Below are 25,135 nucleotides of genomic sequence, written 5' to 3'. Positions count from 1 at the left end.
GCAGGCTCAGGCTGCAGGTGCTCCCCAGGGCAGGGTGTGGATGGCTCAGCTCCTGACCTGGAGGAATCACCCCGAGAGGAGCCCTGGGTGAGCTCAGCCAGCCCTCAGATGGTCTCACACTAAAACAGAAATCACCATCAGTTGGGCTGTAAAAATCCACATTAGCAACATTAGTACAAATGGGGTTGGATGCTCCTGAGATTAATGGTTTTCCTTCCTCTCCTGGCACAACACTGCAAGAGCAGCCAGGAGCTTGCCTAATGGATTCCAGACCTCTTTACTTATAATAATATTATGGCTATACATGGTTCTCTTTGTCTCAAGTAAACAACAAAGTGATCCTCTCTGACAAAACATAGGGATGGTGCTATCCTGTACTATTACTTGCTTAATTTTTCCCCCTGACATACCCAATTCATTGCCAATTCACAGCACTTAAACTAGGGCAAGGAAAGAAATGCTGAAAGAAAAACCAGTTACATCATTTTTTAAATCTGGAAAATCTGAAAAGTGCTTTACAAACTATGGGTTAATCCTGACATTCTTCTTGGGACAGTTCCTTACACTGCCAGCTCTCTGCAGTACTCAAGGGATTTGCAAGAATGACTTTCCTATTATCATCATGTAGTGTCTTCTGGAATGGGCATATTTTTAGCTGTGCTCAGATGGATGTAGTACAGGAAGTTAACAATTTCAGCAACATCTGTCATCAGGAAAACTTGCAAACTGGTTTGGAAAATGCTTTTAATGTTATTTAAGTTTTTATGCCTGGGGGTATACTCATGCCTGTCAGGATTAAAAGATCTACTCTGCATTTTCAAAACGCTCATCTACACAGGAACCATTCTTATGGTATATCCCATATATATATATACACACACACATATATATATACACACACATATAGTGTGTTTGTGAGCTGCTAAAGAAAAATGCTTGTTTCCCCTTCAGACAGAAAAGCTGGGATAAGTTTAGGACACATAAAAATGGCAACATAAACTCAAAAAGCTGTTTTTTTTTAGACTGGCAACCTGGTGTGTTACCAAAGCAGGTGTCATAATCTAGAATAATGGAAATTCAGGTAGAAAATTTAAAACCAGTCTTTTAATAGACTCAGTAATTTTAAAAATAGAGATGGAAATTATAAGTAAGCATTCACTTCTTCACTAATAGTATGATTTCATTCTTAGAGGACAGTACTAAGGTCGTTCATCAAATATAGACTGCAGCAGAAAATCAGACTCTGAAACGAAGCTAAATTTCTGTAGGGCAAAATTAACATATTTTCATCTATATAACCTGCAGATTATCTAACAGAGAAATAAATAGCCAGGCAACCCACTCCCCACTGTTTTAGCAATTGCTGTAGTACACAAATCTGTCATTTTCTGAGGGAGCTGTTTACTCAAAATCCTCTTTTGAATGCTAAACATCTTGCCTGCAATCACCAGTGCCTATTGCTATTTTTTCTGTATCCAACTCAGATTGAATCATCTGCACTCTTAGTTCATGGGTTCTGAGTCCAAAAAGTTGCAGGTTACAAGAATGAGAATATTTAAGCTTGTGTAGTGTTTTACATGATGAAATACAGGGGATAATTAGGGTTTTGATAAGGGAGCCATCTACTTACTTCTTCCACTGAGCAAGGAAAGGACTGGGGGGGGAAAAAAGGAACAATTTTCTGGGAGCTGAGGGGAGCACTAACAGCTCACTGGGGAATAAGTGAGTGTTGCTGGAGTGACTTATCAATGCTCATGTCTTGCCAACACGGGACAAGGAGCATAAGAGATGTGCTCACCTGATCCTAACACACATTGTCCACTTAACGCTTGGGGAAAAGCAAAGAAACAGAACAACTAAGTCAGTCATGAGAGGTGACCAGCAATCAAGCCTTCAAGAATAGTGAATGGTTTCCATTTATAATGTTAGGGCAGACTAATAGTATAGAAATTTGCAGATGCAGTCGTTTTTGTACGTGTGCACACATATATTAAGCCAGGACACCATTACTGTACTACAAATGTAGTTCTTAACATACATGGCAATTTTAACTGGAGACTGGGAAATCGATGTGCAAAAAAGCTGGAAGAATTAGAGGAAGGAAAAAGGAAAGAGGAAGTGAAAAGAAGACAACAAAGCACAGGCAATTCTCTCTCTGAAGTAGCAGCCTCAGACTCTTTGAACAAGCGCTGCTGGAATGGTCCTTAAGTCTGATCTGCACTGGATACATCCAGTACTGGCTCCAGTGCCAAGCAACCTCCTCTATCCCTGAATTACCCATCACTTCTTTCCCTATTGGAACAAATCTTCAGCTCTATTTGCTCTAGATTTACTCTTAAAACTAAGGGGAAAATGATGAAATCATAGGAGCATGACTGCTGCCATCCCATCTGCACCACAGCCATAGCTGAAGGTTTCAGATTGACATCAGTGCTGAGGCTTCATGTGCTCCACAGCTCCAGGAACTGCTGTCATCTTTTTCACCCTGCACATTCACAGATCACTTTATTTTGCCAAAACTCAACATTCAGCGTTCTGGAACTCTTCTGAAATACACTGGTGACTCGGTACTCTCTCTGCATCCTTCCAAATCTTCATGTTTTCTTGCCAAGAAAAAAAAAGTCCCTGCCTTTCTTGACACCTTTTGTGGAGAAATATTTTACTCAGCTCTCTCCCTTTGCTTTTGTTTTCTTTGCAAAACCAGTCCAAAATAATTCAATGTCATTTTGTCCCACATCTATCTGTTTAATTTTTTCTATTTATACTGCAAATTCTGCTTGTTCCCATATATCTGTCTCCCTTTTGGTCTGAGGGGTTTTTTTAGAGGTTTTGCCTTGGTTTCATAGCATTTAACCTTACAGTAGCCTACTTGTGTCACTCTGTCAAACGAGATCAAGCAAAGCTTTTTTGGCTGTGCATATAAAAAACTAACCTGGTTTTTACATTGTTTCTGTGTCTCATGCCACAAATAGAGAGGATTTGTGACATCTCATGTTGAAGCTATTCCAACATCACTATTTATACAGTCTTTTAAAACCAGAGCAACAGATACACATAGCAATTAGTCTTTGAGACCAGACTAAAATTACTTTTATAACGGTTGATGCAGATTTGTAGTTTATTTCCACAATGCGGTAGTAAAACTGTTCAGCACTGAAAGATGGCAGCACCTGTTTCTCCAAGAAAAGGATTAGAAGATGACTTGATATATTCCAGAGTAAGACATTACTCCTAAGCAGTAATTCTATAAGACAGGTCATGATATAAATAATTATGGGCTAGAAATAGTGTGTTCAGCCTGAATCCACAGGCACTTCCAAACACAGGTGATTGTTCACGCTCCAAAACAGCAAAGATTATATCTCAGCATGGTTTAGCTTACTCACCAGGCAGATGAACTCTGAAAAGACACCAGGGGTGGGCTTAAAGCATCTCCTTTTAAAGTGTGTACTGTCTGTGATGTCCGAGGCTGGGGCTGAGTTTGAGGCTGTGTCTCTGGCTGAGGCTGTGTCTGTCTTGGGTCCTGAGCAGGGTTAATCCATCGGCTCTGTCCCTGTGTCATCCACCTCCCCTGGATTCCCCAGCGGGCCAGGTAGAATTTGCAAATATCATAGTTCATTGAGGAGTAATATAAAAGGTCCAGGATCAGTAGGATCACCACAAAAAAGCCATAGATCCACACTCCCAACAGCGCGCTGTAGTTGCTGTGAAGGGAAGAAAAGGGACAACAAAGAAAGTCATCTCTCACCAGTGGTCACTGTGTTAGTCCATTCAGGTTGTTTGTTTCATTAATTCTATATAGATGGCTGAAACAAAACACTGTTCTAAAGCACGTGTCTTTAAAAATGAGCTCTTTTTTTAAAATACGAATACTGCTATGGATGTGATTTTTAGAAACTTAAGGCCCCCTCTCTTAGAAAAATTTCTGTCCTTCTCATCTGTGCATAGGTTTTCCAGAGTGGCTGCTAAAGACATCTTAATATGGCTGCTAATAAATTTTAGGAAGGAAGAACACTGCCAAAATCATGTTGGACAATGCACTTCACAGGAAGGAAAATATGTACTAGATTGAGATGTATACACTGGTGTAGTTAAGATGTGTATATATAGATAAAGGCCATGGAAATTATATGGTGCACAGAGCTGTAAATCTGTGACAGATGACTAAAGATATTAAAAGAAAGGGGGGGAAAACAGGAGGAAAAAGTGTAAGGGGTCAAAAATTTGGAGATCAAAAAGGGGAAGAAGTGCTAATGCCCTGCTGGAGATGAAGTATTATTAAAAGAAAAATGACTGTCAGGTGTAAATGCAGTTTGGATTGGAAACTGTGTGAGTGGGGAGGATGAGATCAGAACTGAGATGGAAAGAAATGAATAAAAATGAAATTGTTAGGTAGAAAGCAAAAAAAAAAAGGCTGATCTAGACCCAGGAGCTGATGTGGCAGTACATGTACTGGAGACTGTAAAACCAAGAGGAAGCTGAAGGGATGCTAGCAAAAACGTCATTAGGAAGGCAGTGTCAGAGGAAAATGATACCAAAGTCATAGGTGGGCAACCCACATCTGCATGGAGCTGAACTCAAAACTGAACACACCCCCAACCATGCTCTCCTTTCACAGCCAGTCAGAGAAACTGGGGGGAAATCATATTTTATCAGGACATTGATCAAAATGGAAGTGCTGCAAGAAGGAAAAAACAAGGATGAGAAGACATATTATACATGCAAGCCAGAAGGATATTTTGGTATTTTAAAGACATGTCCCCCAGCCTTTCTGGATCAAAAGATTTCAAGTCTCTGCTTTGAACTTTCATTTCTATTTAAACTATTGTATGACTCTCTTCCATTTTATACTTTCAAAAAATCAGGATTTGAAACAAGAAATCAGTATTTTACTTTCTGTGTTGCTGTTTGTCAGCACTTCAAGAGACTGATTCTTCCATTCAGGGAATGATTTTTCCTCTACACAGCTATAATGCCCTTAGATTAAATGAGGTTCCATTTCAAATAACTAAGTAACAAGAGGAAAGTCCAAGCTGTTAATGGCTCCCTTCCTGTATAACTTTAGAACTACACAAGCCTCGAATTAAAATCAAAAAAGGAAAGAAATCAGAAAATTTCCCAGAGGACTGGAAGAAGGCAAAATTTAATGTTCTGAAAACCCTTAACTCCAGAGTCTTTGCCTCTGCTAAAGACTTACATATGCAAGCCTAACTTCACACAACAGAGGGTAGACCTTAGTAATGCACTAAAATCTGCAGTTCAGGCCCTTAAAAGTAGAACAGGATCTGGTTAATCCAGGCTTCTCAGCAGTGCTGTTCTTGACTTACAGTAGATTTACTCCTATTGGGGGTGAATTCTATTTTCTGTTAATATAAATAAAAGGCAAGTGCAGGCTGGAAAAGTCAGGAAGAAATGCACTTGGATAAATCCCATTCTTGCTCATCATTAATGCCAATAGGACTAATTTTGCATACAGGAGAGCTGTATTTGACTCACACTAAGAAAACATATTTGTTTTGGCAGCAATGTGAGAGGCAAAAACATTCCTTACATTTAACTCAAAAGAATTTGTTTGTATTTTAAGTATTTCAGTTCATCCACCAAAATTTTGATTAGGGGAAATTAGAGCTATTTTGAGTGTTCCAATTTAAAGCAGCACTTTATTAATCCTGCCAATATGCGAGTTATACATCTGCTCCTCCTAAAAAAACATCTGTTTCTCACAAGTACAAAAAATGAAAGGCTGATTTATATCAATTAACAACAGCACTGGGACAACAGCACTATCAAAAATGGTATGTAGTGTGTTTAGTACACAGAAGGATATTCCATACATTGATATCTTCTGCTTCTCCAACTATTAAAGTGGTAGAGAATGTCAATTTTCCTGATGTCTACTAACTAAAATTAAAACTGCCCTGCAAATGAAGACGTCCTCAATAGAAAATATTTATATTTTATAAATATCTTATTTACACGGAATAACAGTAAGGCCAGAAACACAGAAGAGAACTCGGAATCCAAAAACTTCCAGGACTTGCTCTCATTTCACTGACCTGAATGATTTAATTCTCAGAGTTTATTCTTGCAATCTGGTTTTCCTGTTCTTTTGGGCAGAAGTTCAATTTTTACTAAAACTAAAGTGTGAACAGATTCCAGATTTTCTGGGATTCAAATTATAGGGTTTGTTCTATTACAGGGTATATCAAGTTGCTTTTTTTGAGACAGATGATAAGCTGGTTATGACTATCCTATATCTTTCTAAGTATATTTTCTGGGGTTTTATGTGCAGCACATGAACAAAAATAACTAATTTGGGAATCCAGGTTTGAAAAAAACCAGATCTAAACAATTGTGGGCTGAATTCTACAGCTGCAGAGTTTAAAAGTGGGCAGATGGTCATGGAAATGGTTCTACTTAAAAGATGCTTTTCCTTGGAGTAGTAACAATAAGGGCTGCCCCTAGGAAATGCAAGGTGACATCCTTGATACTGAAGAAACCAGGGCAGATTTTGCATCTGCACTTTAAATGAGATTTTCCCCCATTTTTTGTTTTCTAATTATTTCCAGGCCTTTGTCCAATCCTGGGTTTTCCTGAGGAATCTTTTACTGCCGTACCTGAGAGATCTTCCCTGTCAAATTAAGTATTTTTGCAACAGTTGGTAGTGGGATTGGTTTTTTTTTTTTCCTTTCTTGTAAAGATGACTCTCTGAGTGCTATTTAGTAAATAACACTTCTTCAGGGGACACTCAGTACCTGGAGGAAGATGATGCTAATCTGTTCTCACATTGCTTTGGGTGCCAGTGTTGGAATGAGGTGTACAAAAGCCATTCCACCCTGACAAACTGGACAAAGAGATAGGGAAAAACATAGATACACTACAGACTGCCAGAACATTGCTCAGTATCAGATTAAGGACCCCTATCTTAGAGTACTACTGATAATCCACCAAAATATGCACCACAGAAAACCTGACTATGCAAAGTAGACAAACTAGATTCAAGTGGATACTATTTTTAAGAACAGTTTAACAATTTCTTAGATGGTTCTAAGGCAAAATACTTTGGATTACAGAGCTTTTTCCATCTGTTAGACATAATTTACATTTCTATATTTAATACTAAATAAATTATTCACATTCAAAAATATTATGGACTGATTAGCATGGTTGCAAAGATATTTTGATCTTAGAAAAACATATAAATATTGTGTTACAGTAATGGAAAAATGTAAACAAATGTGGCTATAATTGCATTGTGGGACTGGTGAAGACAAATGTGCCTTTTGAGCTGTGCCATATCAAAGAAGTCACAAGTCACTTCATTAACTTTTTCCCTCAAGCGTACTATAAAACAAGAACTTTGTTTTGGTGATCACAAGAATGGCTAAGGGGAAAAATAAACCAAATAATAATATTGAAATAAACCAAGCAATAATATTGAATCACTCTTCCCTGAAAACTATAATCCCTTTTTTTTTTCAGTTCATTGCTATTCCCATATCTTCAATTATTCTCCCCTGCCACAGCACAATAGGTTTCATCAGATTTTTTTTTTCAGTGGTGTGTGAAATTAGATCTAAACAAACAGCTGACTTTGTCCCTGTAAACTGAAGCCTGGATGCACTAGAATCCAAATTATCGTGTACGATAAATAAAGTCAGAGTATGAAATAAGAAGCTTTTTGCAATTTTAGTGTAGGCACGCAGGGTTCACTTCTTTCTGCTCCTTCTAAAAATACCAGGAAGTTTTCTACCAGTGTCACTGAGCTCAGGGTGAGGAGATCTCTCTCCTGCCTGTCTCCCTTCATGGGTGGTGTTTTATGTAGGAAGCAGCATCTCTTCATTTTCCTGGTCCTGACAGATTTGTCAGAAGTGATGTTTGAGGAGCAAGGCAATACCAGCTCCATTCCTGCACTTCTCTACACTACACCTCCAGAGGCTTTTCACTGTATCCAGTATGATGTCACATAACTTTGCAAAACTTCACACACATGAGCACAAAATAACAAAAATCCCTAAGAAATCCTGGACTGGATAGTAAATAGTCTGCAGGTGGTTCTCAACCACAAATCTTACCAACAAAAATTACACAGATACCTCCTTCTCCATCACAATTGAGTAAGGTGGCTCTTAAAAATAGTTCTACATGAAAACTAATATAATACCTTTTGCTCTAAAAATTTTCATCAAAATGAATGCTGTAGTTGACAGAATACCAAACTCTTTTTTTTCCAAACTGCTCACACACACAACAACCCTGTGATATGAGGATCCCTGGATTTATTTGCCTGGGGTGTGGGCACATGTGCAGGTGTGAGGGGGCAAACAATGCTGGAGGCAGAGAAGGGCTCTGTGTCCCAGCGCATCTTCTGCAATCAGCCTGGACCTGCTCCTGTGCCTTGGAAAGGGGCTGCTTGCCCTCTACATTCCAGGCTGCTGGTGAAAGGAAGGGCAGAAGAGCCTTACCTGAGTAAGCTCTGGCCATGACTACACAGAGTAGCTGCTGAGGCACAGGGAAAAGGCTGAAGCACTGGCTTTGTGCTTGTCTGAACTGCCTTTGAGGGTGACATCCTGACCTCTGTCAGACAGGGTGGTCAGCAGTGCTGGTGCAGGGTTTACAGAACAGCAGGGCAAGAAATAAAATTAATTTGCTGTGTGCAGGACAAAGACTGGAAAAATGGGGAGGCAACAGCCTCACAAGCCATTCCTGAGGCTGATTTTACCAGTCTAAGTGTGCAGCAGATTTGTGGCTCTGTCTGTGACTACCTGCAGAGCCCTTCTGCTCTGAGAGTCCTGTGAGATCTCCAGGGCTGCTGAGAGAGCAGGGCCACCCCACACAAAGGGGCAGCACACCCTGGTTTTTTAGCATGTGTAGAGTGCACACTGTGTGGGAGCACTGGGGTTATAAACTCTACCAGGTTGCCTGGAACTATTGATGTTGCCAGATTTGGGGAGCCCCAGGTGAAAGTTGGTGGATTGTCTGGGCTGCACAGAAGGTGGAGGAAATGGGTGGTCTTTAATGGGCTTGGTACCACAGTATCTTCCCAGTGCTGTGTGTGATCTGTTCTCATGATCCCAGATGCACTACAAAGCCATGGCAAGGAAATTTCACCTGAAGGACTGCACATGAAGTAACACAACAGTACAGATCCACATTGAATTACAGATATCTTACATGGGTAAAGTCTATTTTTGTCTGTCTTTGCAGGTGATTGACACTTTAACACCCAGTAAATTTAGAGAATGCAACTTCTACCTCTGTACAGGACTGAATTTTCTCTGGGCAGGTCTGTGTGAGGAGTGGTTGTTAAGGAAGGTGATGCTTTGCTGACTCCACGAGCTGGGCACAGCTGCACACAGGGAGTTGGACCAGCCAGCATCAATATTCCAGCACCATCATCCCTAACAGCCCTGCACCTGCTCCCAGGGATGAATCCAACACACCAAGTGACTGCCAGCCCAGAAAACACCAAAATCCTGCTGTACACAGAAATCCATCCACTGATATTCCACCTGTGTTTGATCTGCCCTGTCCTTGTCCTGGAGGAGCTGAACACCAGAATGAAATGGCAGGGAAAGCAGATTGACCAGAATTCCATCTTGGAGATCACACCAAGGGAAATCACAGCAGACTGGTGTGGCCAGAATGTCAATACTAAATAGGAAACTGACCACAAGGGAAGATTTTGTTCCTGTAAAAAGGTATTCAGTAACAAAGATCTACTTGCTACTTCCTACTACTTTATAAATAAAAAAATCACTGACATTTATTTTGGGGGATCGCCCTCAGCAGAACATGGAAGTATGCCAGGTAACAGGCAAGGAGACCACACAATGTTGGTATAAAAGCAAATACATTCTGTTCCCCACGGCTAGTGATTTGTTACAAGAGATAAAGGTCCAAAAACATCAGGGGCATTTGGGGTGATACAGAAAATGTCAGCTCACTCCCTCTCTCATCCACAAACAGCCTTGAGGCTTATTTTTACTGATGCACATTTAAACATAGTTTGGATCAAATTAGGGCCAGGGAAAAGACTTTTTTAACTTTTATACGTAACTTTTTATTTGTCACATTTATACGCAACTTTTACTCTCCTTGCAATGTTTACAGCCCGCATCAAAGCAAAGAAAGCAAAGCTGAAATGTTGTTTCTTTCAGGAGCTCGGCAACAACAAAAAACCTTTTAGTAATGGTTTTCTGTACATGCAATTATTCTAATTGCTTCCACCATTAAGTGCACCTCAGACTCTGTTATTAGACCAGGAACAGTTTGGCGAAGAGAACTTTAAAACTCATTTACTTACTTATGCATATATCCATCTGCATTCCCCGTTAAGTTCATCTGCATAACAGTCTGAAATTCTGTCTCATTGCAGCAATATTTGAACACTGTGTTGTTATGGTGACAGCAAAAGATGTAAGATTTGTTGTCAGAAAGACGGGGGCAGTGAAAACCGAAGTGGTAGCGACCTTTGTAGTCCGTGTAGGGCTCGCAGACCCGGAAATGCGCGGACAACACTGGAAAACAAAAACAACATTGGCTTTGTCAGTCACTCCTGCTATCTGCACCTTATCAACTCCCACTTTTCAAGGCTAAACAATTGTTGACTTCTGACAAACACGAGTAGCTCAGAACTTTCAATGTTTTAACATTTAGTACTTAAAGGTAACAATGTTCAGACTTCCGTTGTATTTTGAATTTTGTTGCTTCTCTGTTTCTGATTACCATTGTTTGTTTTAATGGAAGGGAAGAAAGGGAAGCCCTCCACATTAAAGTATTTAGGGAAATGTTCTAAATATAGGGATATCCATAACGCACAATAATGTTCATGTTTGATTCTTCAAGGACAACTTAATAGAAACAAAAAGACTATGTAGAAACTGCAATAAAAGTTTGATGGTACTTCGTTTGCTACTCCTGATTTCTTTTCTTCTTCTCTAAAGGTTAATCTTTGATAAGGAATATTCTATCAGAAACAGCCATTACAAACAGTGTAACAAGCCTGAACAACTCTGAATTTGCGAATAGACAGAACCAATAAAATACAGGTGTTCCTGGGACTTCTTACATTTCTTCTTTATCAAGTTCTCATGTAGAGTTTTTATTACAGCTCTGAGAACATTTTTCTTTTTTTACAGTCATGTGTCACACTGATTTCACCATCACTTTTACTGGGGGGAAGAAAGAAGCTGTCCACAGATACACTTTTATTATCTTCATTTCCCTGAGCTTTTCAATTGTGCAGAGGAGCAGGACAGAGATCCCTTGCAAAATGGTTGTGAACAACCATACACAGCTTCCTGAAAGACTTTCAGAAGTCAGTATTTGGTCCCACATTCACAATTTCTCTTACAGTAGGCCTTACAGCATCATTTATGAGTGCATGCACCCCACAGATATCCCAAAGGGCTTAAGCTCTGAGCAAAGTCAAAAGTGAAAGCTCAGTCTGAATCCAACCAGCAGTGAAATGTTTTTCCTTTGGAGAACTGAGGCTCAGCAATGCTAGTGGGCAGCTGCAGTTCAGAGGGTTACACCAATTAATAAATGATATATTCACTTTGGACTGACAGAATTAACCCTTGTAATTCAGTGCAGAAGTTTTCTGTCACTTTACCAGTACAAGAGGTTACACACAATGACTTGCATGGATTTGGCTGAACTGCACAGCACCCCTCTGCACAGAGCCCCTGTTGATCTGCAATTGCATCTGTGGACCTTATCTGTCCAATCCTCATTTTTTCTACCTTGCTTAAAAAAACAAGGCTGATTCCTAACACTTTTGTTTGTCAAATTTATAAAATATATTAATTTTTAAATTAATAAGGATTTATTTTAAGGATTGTGACAGAGGAAATAATTTTATTTGTGTGTAGAGAGGGGGAGCCTAGAAGAAAAAACACAAAGTAATAAACTGACAACAAGGTAATCTTGTACTGCAGTGTGAGTCAAGAAAGCCCACTCTAAATATTTATATATGCACACGCATACCTGGCATCATACACTTGTACAAAAGAAGAAATCATTTTTGTAGATTAATTCAGTCAGGAACTGAAAGTGCTGGAAGAAAGCAATTTCTAAAGGAATACAGATATTGAGAAATGTAATTACCTACCTGTTCTTGCCCTACCTGGGAAAAAACATGTGTTCCAAATGTGAGGATGCTATCATCAGTACAGAAACTTTGTTTAGACTTGGTTCTCAACACCCTCTGTAACTCTCATAACAAATCTGCATGTTCAAATTCTGTCACAAAATCCACACAGCATGTAATGGCATGGGAATGAGTTTGTTTGAACAAGTACTTTGCTGCACTCCTCCTTAATTAACACAGCAACAATAAAAGCATGCCAGGATAGATTATGTTCTGAAAAACCTCAATGTTTGCATCTCATGCAAATCCTCTGCTCGGGCAGAGCCACCTTGCTGTCCAGAACCGTGTCCAAATGGCTTTGGAATATCTCCAAGGATGGGGACTCCACATCCTGCAGTCCCCTCACACTGAACAAGCATTTCTGGATGTTTGGAGGATTCCTGGGCTGCAGTCTGTGCCCATGGCCTCTGGTCCTGTCACTACCACTGGAGGTTAAGCTGCTCATCACTGCCAAGAGGTTTGTTAAACTGCACACGTGGAAATGTCCCCTGATCCCCACACAGCTCCTTTGCACGTTTCAAAAAGAAAACAATCCCCAAACTTCTCTGAGAATGGAAACTAAGGAAAGCATGATTACAGAGGGAAGGGAGAATTAAGATAACATCAGGTCCTAGGAGGAGGGACATCTGCAATCAAACAGTCCTAAGCAAATCCTTAAATAGCAAAATGTGTCGGTGATTAAACAAATGCGTGATGTGATGACTGAATCTCATTCTGAACTCAGCAGTGTGTGGTGGGCCAGCCCTGCTGGGCAGCTGAACACCACACAGCTGCTTGCTTGCCTCCCCCTCCCACTGGGATGGGCCAGGGAATCAGAAGGGCCAAGAGAAAATTCATGGGTTGAGATAAAAACTGTATAATAACTAAGAAAAAACCCCACAACACCATTAACAACAGAAAACAAAGCACAAGTGATGCTAAAGCAATCACTCACTACCAGCAGACTGATGTCCAGCCAGTCCCTGAGCAATTTTTGGATAAACTCCATCCCACTTTTATTGCTGAGCATCAATCCCGTGGTACAGAAACCACCTTGGCCAGTCTGGGTCAGCAGTGCCAGCCTGTCCCCAGCCACAACAGCCCTGTGACAGCAGCACTGCTTTGGTCACCAGCCTAAAACACAGCCTTGGCCCATCCCAGCCAAAGCCAGCACACAGAAAACACTTGCTCAATTTATTGTAATCTGTGTCATTTCTGTCTTTGCTTCTCTGTGGATCAGAGAGCCAATAAACAAAGTGGGATTTATTTTCTTCCCAGTATTTTTTTTTCCTGAAAATAACTTTGCTTAAATCCCCAGGTTTAAAGGACCTTATTTCTATAGAAATACTTCAGATAAAAGTATTGTACCTGTAAAGACCTTAAGCTGTCTATTGCAAAGGTGCAGCTGTGTCAGAAGTGGAGTTGCAAGTGCAAATTCCCATGCTGTTTTTGAGAACCGTTATTGAACAGTTGATACAGATGCTCCTCTCTCTGTTCCAACTGATTTCAAGAGAATAATCTGGTATTCTCTTGAAAGAAGTCTGCTATTCTGCTATATGCTTCATCATCACAAGACTTACCTACTTCACCTTAAAAACTACACAGCCAGCAAACCACAAACTGTTTCTCCTCTATCTGGTCACAGCTAGATATCTGCCTAATGTACATTTTTAATTTAGATACTAAATTTTTAAAGCCCCAAGACTCTCTGAATGGCTGGTGTTTATCAGCTTTCCATATGGAACCACAGAAATATTCATACATATGCGTTTTGCCACATGTTGACTTGCTGTGTGGATGTTCATTTCCTACTTCAAAGAAAAAATGCTGTAATGTGCAAATAATCTGATCATATTTGCTTGTTAATATAAACCTTGCTGTCAGCACTGATTTTATAGATGTGTAGAATCCTTTAAATGAGTAAGCATCAACATTTGCAAAGCCAATGTAAGAGTTAGTGGTCAGAAATTCTTCCAGCATGACTGCAAGGTCCTCCTCCCTTCATTATGCATTCCTTGTGTACCCAGTAAAACCAGTAAGTGTCCACAACCCCTAAAACATCACTGTGATCTTGCTAGCACTGAAATAAAATACCTCCAGTTTCAGTATTCTCAGCCCAGAAACTGATTACTAGGATTGTTAATCTTAGTACACCAAAGACTTGGAAGTAAAGGAAGATCTTACAGATGGAAGTCTGTAAATCTAGGGCACTCAAAAGGAGGCTTGCCATTAGATTTTCATTTCAGCTCAGGTTAAAAATGAGGTTCATATTATTCCAGTGAGAAGAGTACCCTTTTCCCCCACCCCCATCGTTCACTGCATAAAGCCAGAAGTTTTCCTTTATGGAAACTGATCTATCTTGAAAAAAAAAAAAAAACAAACCTCAAAAAAACCCTCACCACAAAACATTGGCTGGCTAAAAAATAATAACAAATTTCCTCCTGTAAAATGTGTTGTGAGTTACCAATGACCTAAACCCCCTCCTACAGATGACAGTGGCAAAATTCCACAAGGAGGGAGCAGAGTTTGGCTGGCATGAAAGACTTGTGATGTTTCAAATTAACCCTGGACTCTGCATGCTAATAGAGGACATCAGATAATAAAACACCAATAGCCAAGGAGCAACAAAATGGAAAGAAACACATTCATAAAGCCAATAATTGTCAAGGATAATAGATAAATTTTGTAAGAAGTAAAAGCTGTGTGTAGCTGCTTTCAAATAAAAACACTGCAGTTCACAGGCAGTACTTCTAAGAGAGAGAAAAAAATAAATTGTGTCTGAGTTTGAGGGAATACAGCAGTGGCTGAATGCAGCTGTTTGCACACAAGGTGCAATCACAGTGTCCCACTCAGCTCCAACACAGGTATTTGTATCATCTGGAGGAAATGTGGTGGAGGAGTGGGATCTCAGGACAGCCCTAGCAGAAGTCCCCTATAAAAAGTGGCAAAGGTATAAAAACTTAAACATCGACAGAAGGGACTGGAACAGTTTTGTGATGTTTGATCCCTGCCTGATCACTTCATTGAAGACTTGATAACTGAGTTCATTGCCACACCAGGCAGGAGGATTTTTGAAATTTCTTTACCCTAGAGGAAGACAAAGAAGCAGCTCCAGCCCCTGTACCTGACCCCAGTCCATCAGAGGAGGACAGTTCCATAATTAGCAATGCAGAACCACACATGGGGATTTCAGGGGAAGGGCTCTGAAGGAAAACAATGATTTAATGCAAGCAGAGGAGTGCTCTAGTTGAAAACATTATACCATTGTTAGCAAAAGGCTGTGTCAGAGATAAATAATGAACTATCATTAGCAAGAATCAACTTGAACACTGCAAACAAGCAATGAGACTGTGGGCAACAGAACACATGCTTGAACTGACTGGCAAGGATATGAATGTTAATATTTTATGAATATTAAAGACACAGACTCAGCAGTAACAACTTGGACTGGAGCACAAGGATACTTTAAGAAATATGGTGCCTGATAAAGTTTTACCTCTGGTGGTTGGGGATGTGATGTACTACGAGAGAATAAGGAGCAGTTACTAAAAAAAGAGAGTATTTTTGTATTAAAAACTGTCTCAAGAATGGAGGATAAAAGACACTGAACTAGGAACCTGTAAGACCAAATCTATTTGGAATGCAAACCTTTTAAAATTTTATTTTAAATATTCACTCATGATGACAAAAACCCACATGCCATAAATGGCTTCTGATGAACAAATACAACCAATAATCAGAGCACTCAACTAATTCTCAGTCCAACAGCTGGCACATTTCCACACAAACCCTTTCTGTGTGCTAACAGCAAACATCTAGAGCAGAACTACCAAGCATCAGGAGAAACATCTCTGGTCCAGCCAATTCTTTAAATTCAGGTAAATTACACAGATTCCAAGTTCAATCCTTCAGGTGTTTTACATTCTCTGGTGTGCACACAGAAAAACACACAACTGGAACCTGACTTGCTCTGCTCCAAGTGGATGGTTATTTAGCAAAATGGATGTGTTTAATGGTGGTACAGAAATCATTCTTTCCTTTTAGGTGAGCTGAAAAAATAGCATATCCAAAGAAAAGCTACTCTTTCAACTTTCCAGTCTTCTTTGTTCTTAAAGTGAATTTTCAATTCCATTTCAAATTTAAATTTCCAGTTTTTAAATACAAGAAGGCTTTATTTATATTCATACTAGATGAAGGTCCCTTCCAGCCCTAACCATTCTACGATTCTGTGACTTATTTATTATGCAATTAACAACCACTTGCTCTTGTTTATTTTGTAGGAACCCAGCATTAAATTGCCAGTATTTTTTTGCTGTGGCACACATCATTACAAGATAAATTACAGAAGTTACCTGCTGACAGGAGTAATGAGAGCAGAACCATCAGCACATTCAAGGACTGTTGACCACAACTTGTCATCGTTGGCTTTCATTGGTCCATTAGAGAATTACCTGTTGGACAAGATACAACATCATGATTAAGTGTCTGTTTTATCTCCTTTCATTTTCAAATGGTCACTTCCCCAAAAAGCTTTAGTAAAACGAGATGGCTTCACACAGCAGGGGGAAAAAAACATATTTTTTTCTGGACTTAAAGTGAAATAAATTCTCCTTTCTATGATTAAAATTAATTTCTCATTTCACCATGGATAGATACATGGTTATATTACATATTTTTCATTAACCCAAAGTAGAGATGAATCATATAAAGCCTTTACTGAATATTCATATGTCCCCTGTAATCTACATCCAGCCGAACTGTGTTTGTTTTACTTCACAAAAACAGGATATTTTATTATATGTGTAAGGGCTAGAAAAGAATAAACTACAGAAAAAATAAATGGGCTGCTTTGAAAGTCAATCTGTTTTACCCCATTAGAGGGTGCAGTCGCTCAGAAAGTGGGTCAAGCAACTAAGATGGTTAGAAACACTTGAAAAATGTCTTTTCATTAGCATCAGAGCCTGTCATGGGATTATTATTTGTTGTTTTCTTAGGACAGGGACAGAGATCTGACTGGCAGCCCTCCTACAAAGGTTCTCCTTGGTGTTTCCCAGACAGGGCGAGTCCAAATTCTTTTCTCTTCAGGTTGACTCAACACCAGCAGCAGCAGCAGGGGCTGTCCCAGGTGTCACCACCGAGGTGGCAGGAGCAGGTGGCACCCAGCCCTGCCATCACTGATAAATCCAACAACTCTGGCAGGTTCCCAGCGTCCTGGACTCACACTGGCATCAGGGCACAACAAAAAGGAGATTTCTCCTTTCTGCACAAACACTGTGTGCACCTGGGCCACACACAGGAGGGCCCAGGGGTGCTGCAGCAAGCTGGGGTGGTGAACCCCACTCCTAAAATTGTTCTGAGGTGCTTACAAGGGAGCAGCTTGGGGAAAGAAGAAAGGGAAATGGCAGTTTCTGTAAAAATTACACTGCTCCCGACACCTCAAGAGACACATTTGCCAAATGCTTATGAAATAAATGCTGTATCCTATAAATACTATGTGGTTTACTAGCTGGTGTCTGCCACAACCTACAGAATCCACTTAAAATCCCCAAACAATTGCACCTGCATATAACTAAAGGGGGAGGGGGTGCAAATCCCCACACCACGAGTAACTGAGCTCTGAGCAGCAGTCGTGGGCACTGGGGGGGACACGGTGCTACCTACAAAGGGCTGAGAGGCAAAAGATTTCCCACTAACACAAAACTCTGTGTGTGGCACAAGCACATTCACCAAGAACTATCTTAGCATGTAGATGACAAACCTAAAAATCAGTGCAACTTTTGTGCAAGAAAAAAAACCAGTTCTCACTGTTTGCTCCAAGCACGATCAACACCCAAACCACTGTATTTCCAGTGTCTGGAAATAAAAAGTATAAATAAAAAATAACTGGCTTTAAAATAAGCCAGTTCCTCCAGAAGAAAACAACTTGAAACTGTAACATTGTAAAAAGAAAATAAAAGTGCAATAAACTAGGAATGCTAAGTAAGAATATTTCTCATGAATACTGTTTGAAAAAACTGCCTCTTTTTTTTTCAGAAGGAATATTAATATAATATTATAATATTATAATATTATAATATTAATATTTAATAATGATTAAAAACTAAGCAGACAAATTTGTAAAAAAAAAAAAAAAAGAATATAAGCCATAGGTTGAGAGTGTAGGCATTTAATCATGAAAAACAGCTACAAAGAATTGGCTATTGCCCATATTGATAGGAATAAAGGATTTGATATTTTCCTGAGTAAACCAAAGCTGCAGGAATTCTGGTAGTGATCCATTACGAAGGGAAATCTTGGCCTTCAGAACAGTTAATTAAAAAGAGATCAATAAGCACTCCTGTTGTGCATCTGGGATGAAAAAGATGTTTGGTATAGCTGAGACTATTAAATATTTCCAGATCAAGAATAATTCAGGATGACATTAATGAGGTGAAACTCAGGTCTGTAATTTGATATTTGCAATTCTGTGTAATTTGTACCTAGTTATTTCAGCAGAGCAGGCTGGGGGACATATATATAATTTTTTTGGTTTGTTGGAAAAACAATGGCAACTTTCAGAGGACCTGAGGAAACGTAAGAACATTTTTAGAAGCAAATGAGATAATCCAGGTAGTCACAAGCTTGTGAGTGTGATGTCAATCCAGACAAAATTAATGGCATGGTTAATATGCATTCCAATTCATAAATAATGAAGGAGATAAATATAATTAATGTGATCACTGTGGGCTCATAGCAAAGTTAATTTTATTTCTCCAGGGCTGTTGACCAAAGTAGCTTAAAGGTAGTTATAATGTAGGAGATGCCTGTAGCATGCAATTTGAGCAGGCACTGAGAATGATGAAAAAAAAGCTTCTTATCTGTTGTGGAAGAGTAACTCAGACTGGAAATCGGGTGCATGTCTGGAAAAGTACAATCCTGTTATTAACTGAGTACAGCCTCACTGCTGATTTCTTAAACAGCACTAAAGGTACAAATCTAGAAGCTTTTCAGGGAGGGATGCCTTAGTCAATTATATCCAACAGAATGGGCAACAATGAAATTAGCATTTTAATCCAAATCATGCACTGTTATATTTCATTGAGTGTCAGCTGGGAGGGTCAGAGTGGGGGACTAGACAGTGAGAATCTGTGTAAATGAATACATACATACATACAGGTATAAATTCGTGACAGCAGGGAAATGCTCCAGTTTTATGATTTAATAAGCAATAATTTTATCACTTCAGTGATCATTTCACAGCATAAAACCATTTTTCAGAGGTCAGAAACACAACTAACTGTTCCCTCCTTGACTGTTTTGAGTTTACTACATGCTGCTGTCTGGTTAAAGCCATCATATTTCATTTAGTACCATGGTGACACCTCTGAGCTCTTAGAGCCCCATCAGCCACGGGAAGGGATGTGCAGGACAACAGGTGATATCCTACAAGAGCCTAAATCATACACAGTGTCTCCTGATGTCAGGCCACAGAATAGAGGGGGCAGAAACATGGCAATTAGCAGTGATCTAGATAAATAAATTATTATTTATTAATGTTATTAATAAAAAACTGATGGCATTTTAAAATAAGAGAATTATACCTGAAGGACAGAGGAAAGGGAGATTGTGTTGTTGTCCCTTTTTTGTTTTTTTGAATAGAATTTGATAGCCTGGAGGCTGTGTGATTATGTTTTCCTTCTAGATCAGAAAACCAGCAATTAGAGGGGTGGTCTAACACACCAGTTTTCATTTTTAATGCACCATTCTAAGCCTATTTGTGGTCACTGTGGAGGTAAGGATCATGCCCATTCTTCTCCTCCTCCTTGAAGATTCGTACCCTCACACCACCTCCTCCCTTCTGCTGGCAATCACAAGCATCTCTGCAGCTACCCCAGAAAGCAGAATAAAGAAAAGGTCGAGGAAGCAAATTTTCATAGGCTTTTTTTCACTGTTTTTCTACATCTTATTCCCCTCCCTCATTATTTATTACTACTACTATTACTATTCTGCAAGCAGCTGCATGGCTCTTAGCTGCAGGCTGGGGTTAAACCATGACACATGTCTAATCTGGAACAGAAGAAATGGTCCTCACTCATGATTTTTTTATCTTCTCTTGAATGAGGATTCTGTCCAGAATATTGCTTTCCTTCCCAGAAGATGCAGCCACGCATGACCCAAAGAGAGCAACACTCAAAGGAAAGGTGCTGCAATGCTGTGATCAAGGGGACCATAGAAATGTATGAGCTCATTATGCCAGATTTTACTTTTCTGTGACATTTTAGCTCTCACTCTGTTCCTACCTACACTCCTTTGGTTACCCTCATAGTTTTATCTTGCTGTCTTTTCTTGAAGGGAATCAGTGAATCACTGCAAAGAAAAGCTGCCAAGAGAAACAACCATTTCATGAGGGAAGATTCTGAGGAAGGAATTATTTTCCCCTGACTTTGAAGGAAAAGAAAAGTTACGTTCAGTCTGAAAAACAATGCACATTTTGCATTTTTTTGGTTAGCAAGAAGAACAAAAGAAGCTCGAGCAAGAGAATTTATTAAACACATCAGCACTGCCTCACAAGTTTTCTCTGCCTAGAACAGAAAACAGAGCAATTCAGAAGATCATTTAATTCTTTTTTACTACCACAGGACTAAGAAGATCTAAACCATTCTTAGCAGAAGGTCACAGGATTCCACCAGTGGTTTTCTAACCTTCTCAGGCAATTCCCTGGAGAATTCTCTACCCTAGGAAGGTTTTCCTCTGCCCAACTTGCAGCTCCTTTGCTTTGCTTCACTTCAAGCCCTCTCCTACAGCAGTGGAGCTGCAGAATGATTTACCTACAGCCACATTGGTTACACCTCTTTGCATCAATCTTTTAATTAATGCATACAAGAGGTGCTATCATATCTTCACTCAGCCTTTTCTAAGGCTAGCAGCTTACACCTCTTGCAATCTTTCCTCAAAAAACATCCTTGTTACACCTTCTGTGCCCCCTCTTTTATCTGCCTCTATCCTTTCTAGCAAGGTTGTGCAAGTAACTTCAGCATCATTTTGTTTTCAGTGGTTTGTGTTTTCTTAGTGCCCTTAAAATCCTAATAAACATCCCAGCAGCTGCCAGTTCTTCCAAGACAAACAAAACCACAGCATTAACAAAGTGCAGAGAGCCACAGAGCCTCTGCTAATTCTCAGTTACTCAAAGGACACACAGGTAAATCCCTATTAAATGAGGAGAGGCACATCTACTCACAGATAAAAGTACATGGATAAAAATGCCTCAGGGATACATGAGAGACAATGCTGGTGCATTGTGGCAGAAGGAAGGGGATGAGTAACACAACCAGAGCACAACAGTGGTTGAGAAAGCTGTTTAAAATTAGATGGAAAAGAAAAGGCTGTGATCCAAACCTAACTCCTAGCCCAGCTCTGTTCACTTCTCACATTAAAGAGGGCTTAAAAACGCATCCAGTATGTGCTCATGAATGCCATTACAATGAAATTACAGGCTTATTACAAAGGAAGCAATATAACTGGCATGAAAGAAAACCTGATTATTAAGAAAACATGTGGTTTCACACTGCAGCAACCCCAACAAAATGTTTATGAAAAACAGACACTAGTTTCAATTGACAGTTCTCCTACTTGAAACCACCTATGAAAAGGAGCTGCTGGTAAAAAACCTTTTGGATTATGATGCAGCACTAACATTACTCAGTGCCTCTCCCCCAAAACCATCTCAGTACACATATGCTGGAAGTCAAGCATGTTTGAGTCTCTACCAAAGTGCAGATAAAGCCTTTTCACTCAGAGCTTTAGTACTGCTAAAGGTGAGAAAATGTGTATTACACTACCTAGGCCACAAAATTCTTTCCCCTTGTTTTATGAATTTTATAACTGAAAATATAAATTGCCTTGTTTTGTTTCACCCTCCCACGTTTATTATTTCCCACAGCAGTTCTCCTAACAGTTATGAAGGGACAACCTGCATGAATCCTAAAAGATAAAGCCCTGAAGTACAGCCTGAAGATCATGCTGTGAATTCCAAGCTGTTATTAACAGGATTGGGGCCAAGAAACCTGCCAATGCCACAGGTGTCAGCTGTCAAAGCCACTCATCCCTCTCTTTTTACCTCTCTTTATCCCTTCCCCTTTTCACCAGCACATTTATTTGGTCACTGGGGGCTGTCCCACAGCCACATCCTGGGAGACACATCCTAAACACCCAAACTGGAAATGGGTTTTAGCAGCTCCCACCCTAAACACAAGGCACAGTAGAGTCTGATACAGAAGTTAAAGGGTCCCTTTATTACAAGAGAATTTATTTTAGAGATCAGTGGTGCATTCAGACCTTATAATCACAAAATTTAATTGATGAAAAAGTTCCACAAGAGAGCACAAACTCTTTATTTACAGCCAAATTCTAAACTGTCTCCGTAGCACCTCTAAAGACATTAAAAGATAATACCATATGTAGCTGTTGTGCAAATAAGTGATTCATTACATTCTTGCATTTGGTAGAATACGTAATTTCCTAGATTTATTGCTGATAAAGGTCATAAAATTTTAGACTGTTGTCTGTCCTACAACTGGCCTTACACTGTATACATTAGACCTCATTCTGGGGAAAAATACATAAATTACTTTGTGGAGACAGTCAGCTTTGTAAAAATAACAGCTGCAATTGTGATGATTTACTGACACTGATAACTAACTTCAGCTACAAGTTAGTGACAATCTTCTCACTTGTCATTAAGCAAGATTCACTCTGCAGCCAAGAGCAGCAACCTTCCCCAATGCTCTGAAACCACTGAGACTAAAATATTTGTATTTTCTCATTTGCATGTACTTTATCAGCCTGAGCACAGGCAGCTGATAAAGGTTTTCTGTAGTCATCCAGAACTCTTGTTTTTAGTGAAATAACTCAGTTCAGAGGCACACCTGGATTACTGAGTCAGCTGAGGGGATTTTGTACAGCCCAACATCTCCGATCCGTGGGAGCTCAACCGAGTGCTCTGTTAATGAATTCATCAATCTCCCAGGGTGAGACCATCCAGCTATGCATGAAACAAAGCAACCTGAGAAAACTGATCTTTCACTCTGAAATTGTGAATGGTCTTGGTCCCTCACGAGGCAGGAATGATAAGGAAATATGTACAGTTGTGTAATAATATTCTAAGAGAGCTTAAGAAAGGGATAGGATAAATTTTTAAGTGATTACAAATCTCTACTGTTAATCAAGTTTCAGTTTTTGAAGAAAAGCAAGGCTCCTCTCCAGGGAACCTCTGCTTGTGTTTTTTGAGTTACTTCCAGTACAGAACCAGAGCAAATGTGCATTAATTTAAAATACTACCAAGTCTTAAATTAACACAATTTCTACTAGTTTATGTGAAACAGTTTGTCCAAGTAATTTTAAGGATATTACTAAGAAATAAAAATTTTTGATGGTAAGATTAGAGGTTTTATAACAGCCAGGTTTTACAAAACTCCCAGATCTAATCTCTCTTTGTGCTTTACAGTGTGTATATATATATATGGTATATATACTTCCTATCAGTGCACACTTGCCAATGTGTGTACCCATAAAAAGGGCAGTAAACCTGGCTAGTGTATTTTTAATATCCATTTGAGAAAAAAGTAGTATATCAGCAGTTTATCTAGTGAAAAACAGGAGCACATTTTTGGTTTCCCCAGTATGCTGTCAGCTGTATATCTACAGAAAGCAAAAACTACCTATAGTCTCTCTGGGAACATTTTCGACACTTTTTCCTTTCAAAATAGCCTCCTCTGAAAAATAAACCTTCCAGTGCAAAGTCTATAACATCTAAATTTTATTTAATTCTCACATTCTTCAACATTAATTATCAATATCTGTATCTAATCAGATGGGTTTCTAACCTTCTGTCACTCTGGGTCTGTAGACATTTTCAAATGTTATTTTGTTCAAAAGTGAAAAAATATGAGGAGCAAGTTAAAAAAAGAAAAGCATTAATTTGATCACATCAAAGGAAATCAGAATTCTCATAAATACTTTTTTTCTCTTTCCATCAGCTGAAGAAAGGATGTTTCCTTTATGAACACAAATTACTATTCCATTCCTTTACAATCTAATTAAACATTTCAAAATGCAAAAAAGGACTTCTTTTTTTCCTCATGAGGATTATTTAACCATGCCAACACAAAGTGTAGCTTATCTGACATAGATGGATCTGCACTGCAAGTACTTTGGCAGCATTATTCCAACTTTCCTAAAGATAACACCTCAATGTGAAAAAGGCAGGACTTCTTCATTTTTAAAACCTGAAACTAGTCCCTCAAGAGGAAAATCACTCTGAATTCCTGCAAGCATTTTGGTCAAATCTTCCTCACCCTCTTGTTAAAGAAAATGATGAAAAACACCCACTGGAGTAAACTGAGAAATCAGGGAATCAAGATTAAAGGGACCCAAAACCACGGGCAAGTTCAACTCCAGAAGAATTTGCCTCTCCTTTTAAAACATCTGCAAACGTTTCACACTCTGAAATGTTTCTCAGTAGCATCACCAAGGAAGGCTGTTCCTAAAGCAGGCTCTGACAGGAAGAGGAGCTGTCACTGCACCAGCTATGGAAAAAGGAAACTGTGTGGGAGCCTTAACCAGGGACTGTTGGAAAGAAAAAATGCACAGTAGCAGTTGGGAGTAACTTCCCTTTCACCAGTTCTTTTGCCTCATTCTGACTGAACAACCAGCCTCACACTGCAGGAGAAAATGCCATTTTTTCACTGCTGCACACATAAGTACAATAAAAAGCTGGTTTTAAGGGCAGTACAGAGCTGTACTACTGCAACCGTCCTAGCTCACAGCTATTCTAATTAAAATCCTTGGATTTTCAACCCCAAGAACACTGGATTGTTAACAAAAGCTTAATTTTGAAAGTAATAAGGCAGAGAAACCAAGGAAAATGCTAGTGAATCCTTTGTCCTCTCCTCCTAAGCAGAAACACCTGCAGGACAAAAGAAAGGACAATTTTTAGTAGTCAGAACAGCAGGTGTGGAGGTTGCC

The 25,135-nt window shown here is 39.4% G+C and overlaps 1 protein-coding gene across 3 annotated transcripts in view; it reads right to left on the bottom strand.

Annotated features, from left to right (window-relative positions):
- The window catches only part of SHISAL1 (shisa like 1), a 72,311-nt gene that overhangs the window by 22,326 nt on the left and 24,850 nt on the right, over positions 1 to 25,135 (bottom strand). For all 3 annotated transcript variants that reach the window (XM_063395401.1, XM_063395402.1, XM_063395400.1), the window contains exons 2-4: positions 16,486 to 16,584; positions 10,307 to 10,520; positions 3,387 to 3,704 (exon numbers count right to left, since the gene is read on the bottom strand). In XM_063395401.1, the coding sequence (XP_063251471.1) occupies positions 3,387 to 3,704; positions 10,307 to 10,520; positions 16,486 to 16,552 (599 nt within the window). In that variant the 5' untranslated portion in view covers positions 16,553 to 16,584. The remainder of the gene's footprint in view (positions 1 to 3,386; positions 3,705 to 10,306; positions 10,521 to 16,485; positions 16,585 to 25,135) is intronic.

The sequence above is a fragment of the Prinia subflava genome, chromosome 4, assembly GCF_021018805.1.
Source record: "Prinia subflava isolate CZ2003 ecotype Zambia chromosome 4, Cam_Psub_1.2, whole genome shotgun sequence".
NCBI lineage: Eukaryota > Metazoa > Chordata > Aves > Passeriformes > Cisticolidae > Prinia > Prinia subflava.
The sequence above is the reverse complement of the archived record's forward strand: the minus strand, read 5'-3'. Positions and strand labels throughout refer to the sequence as shown.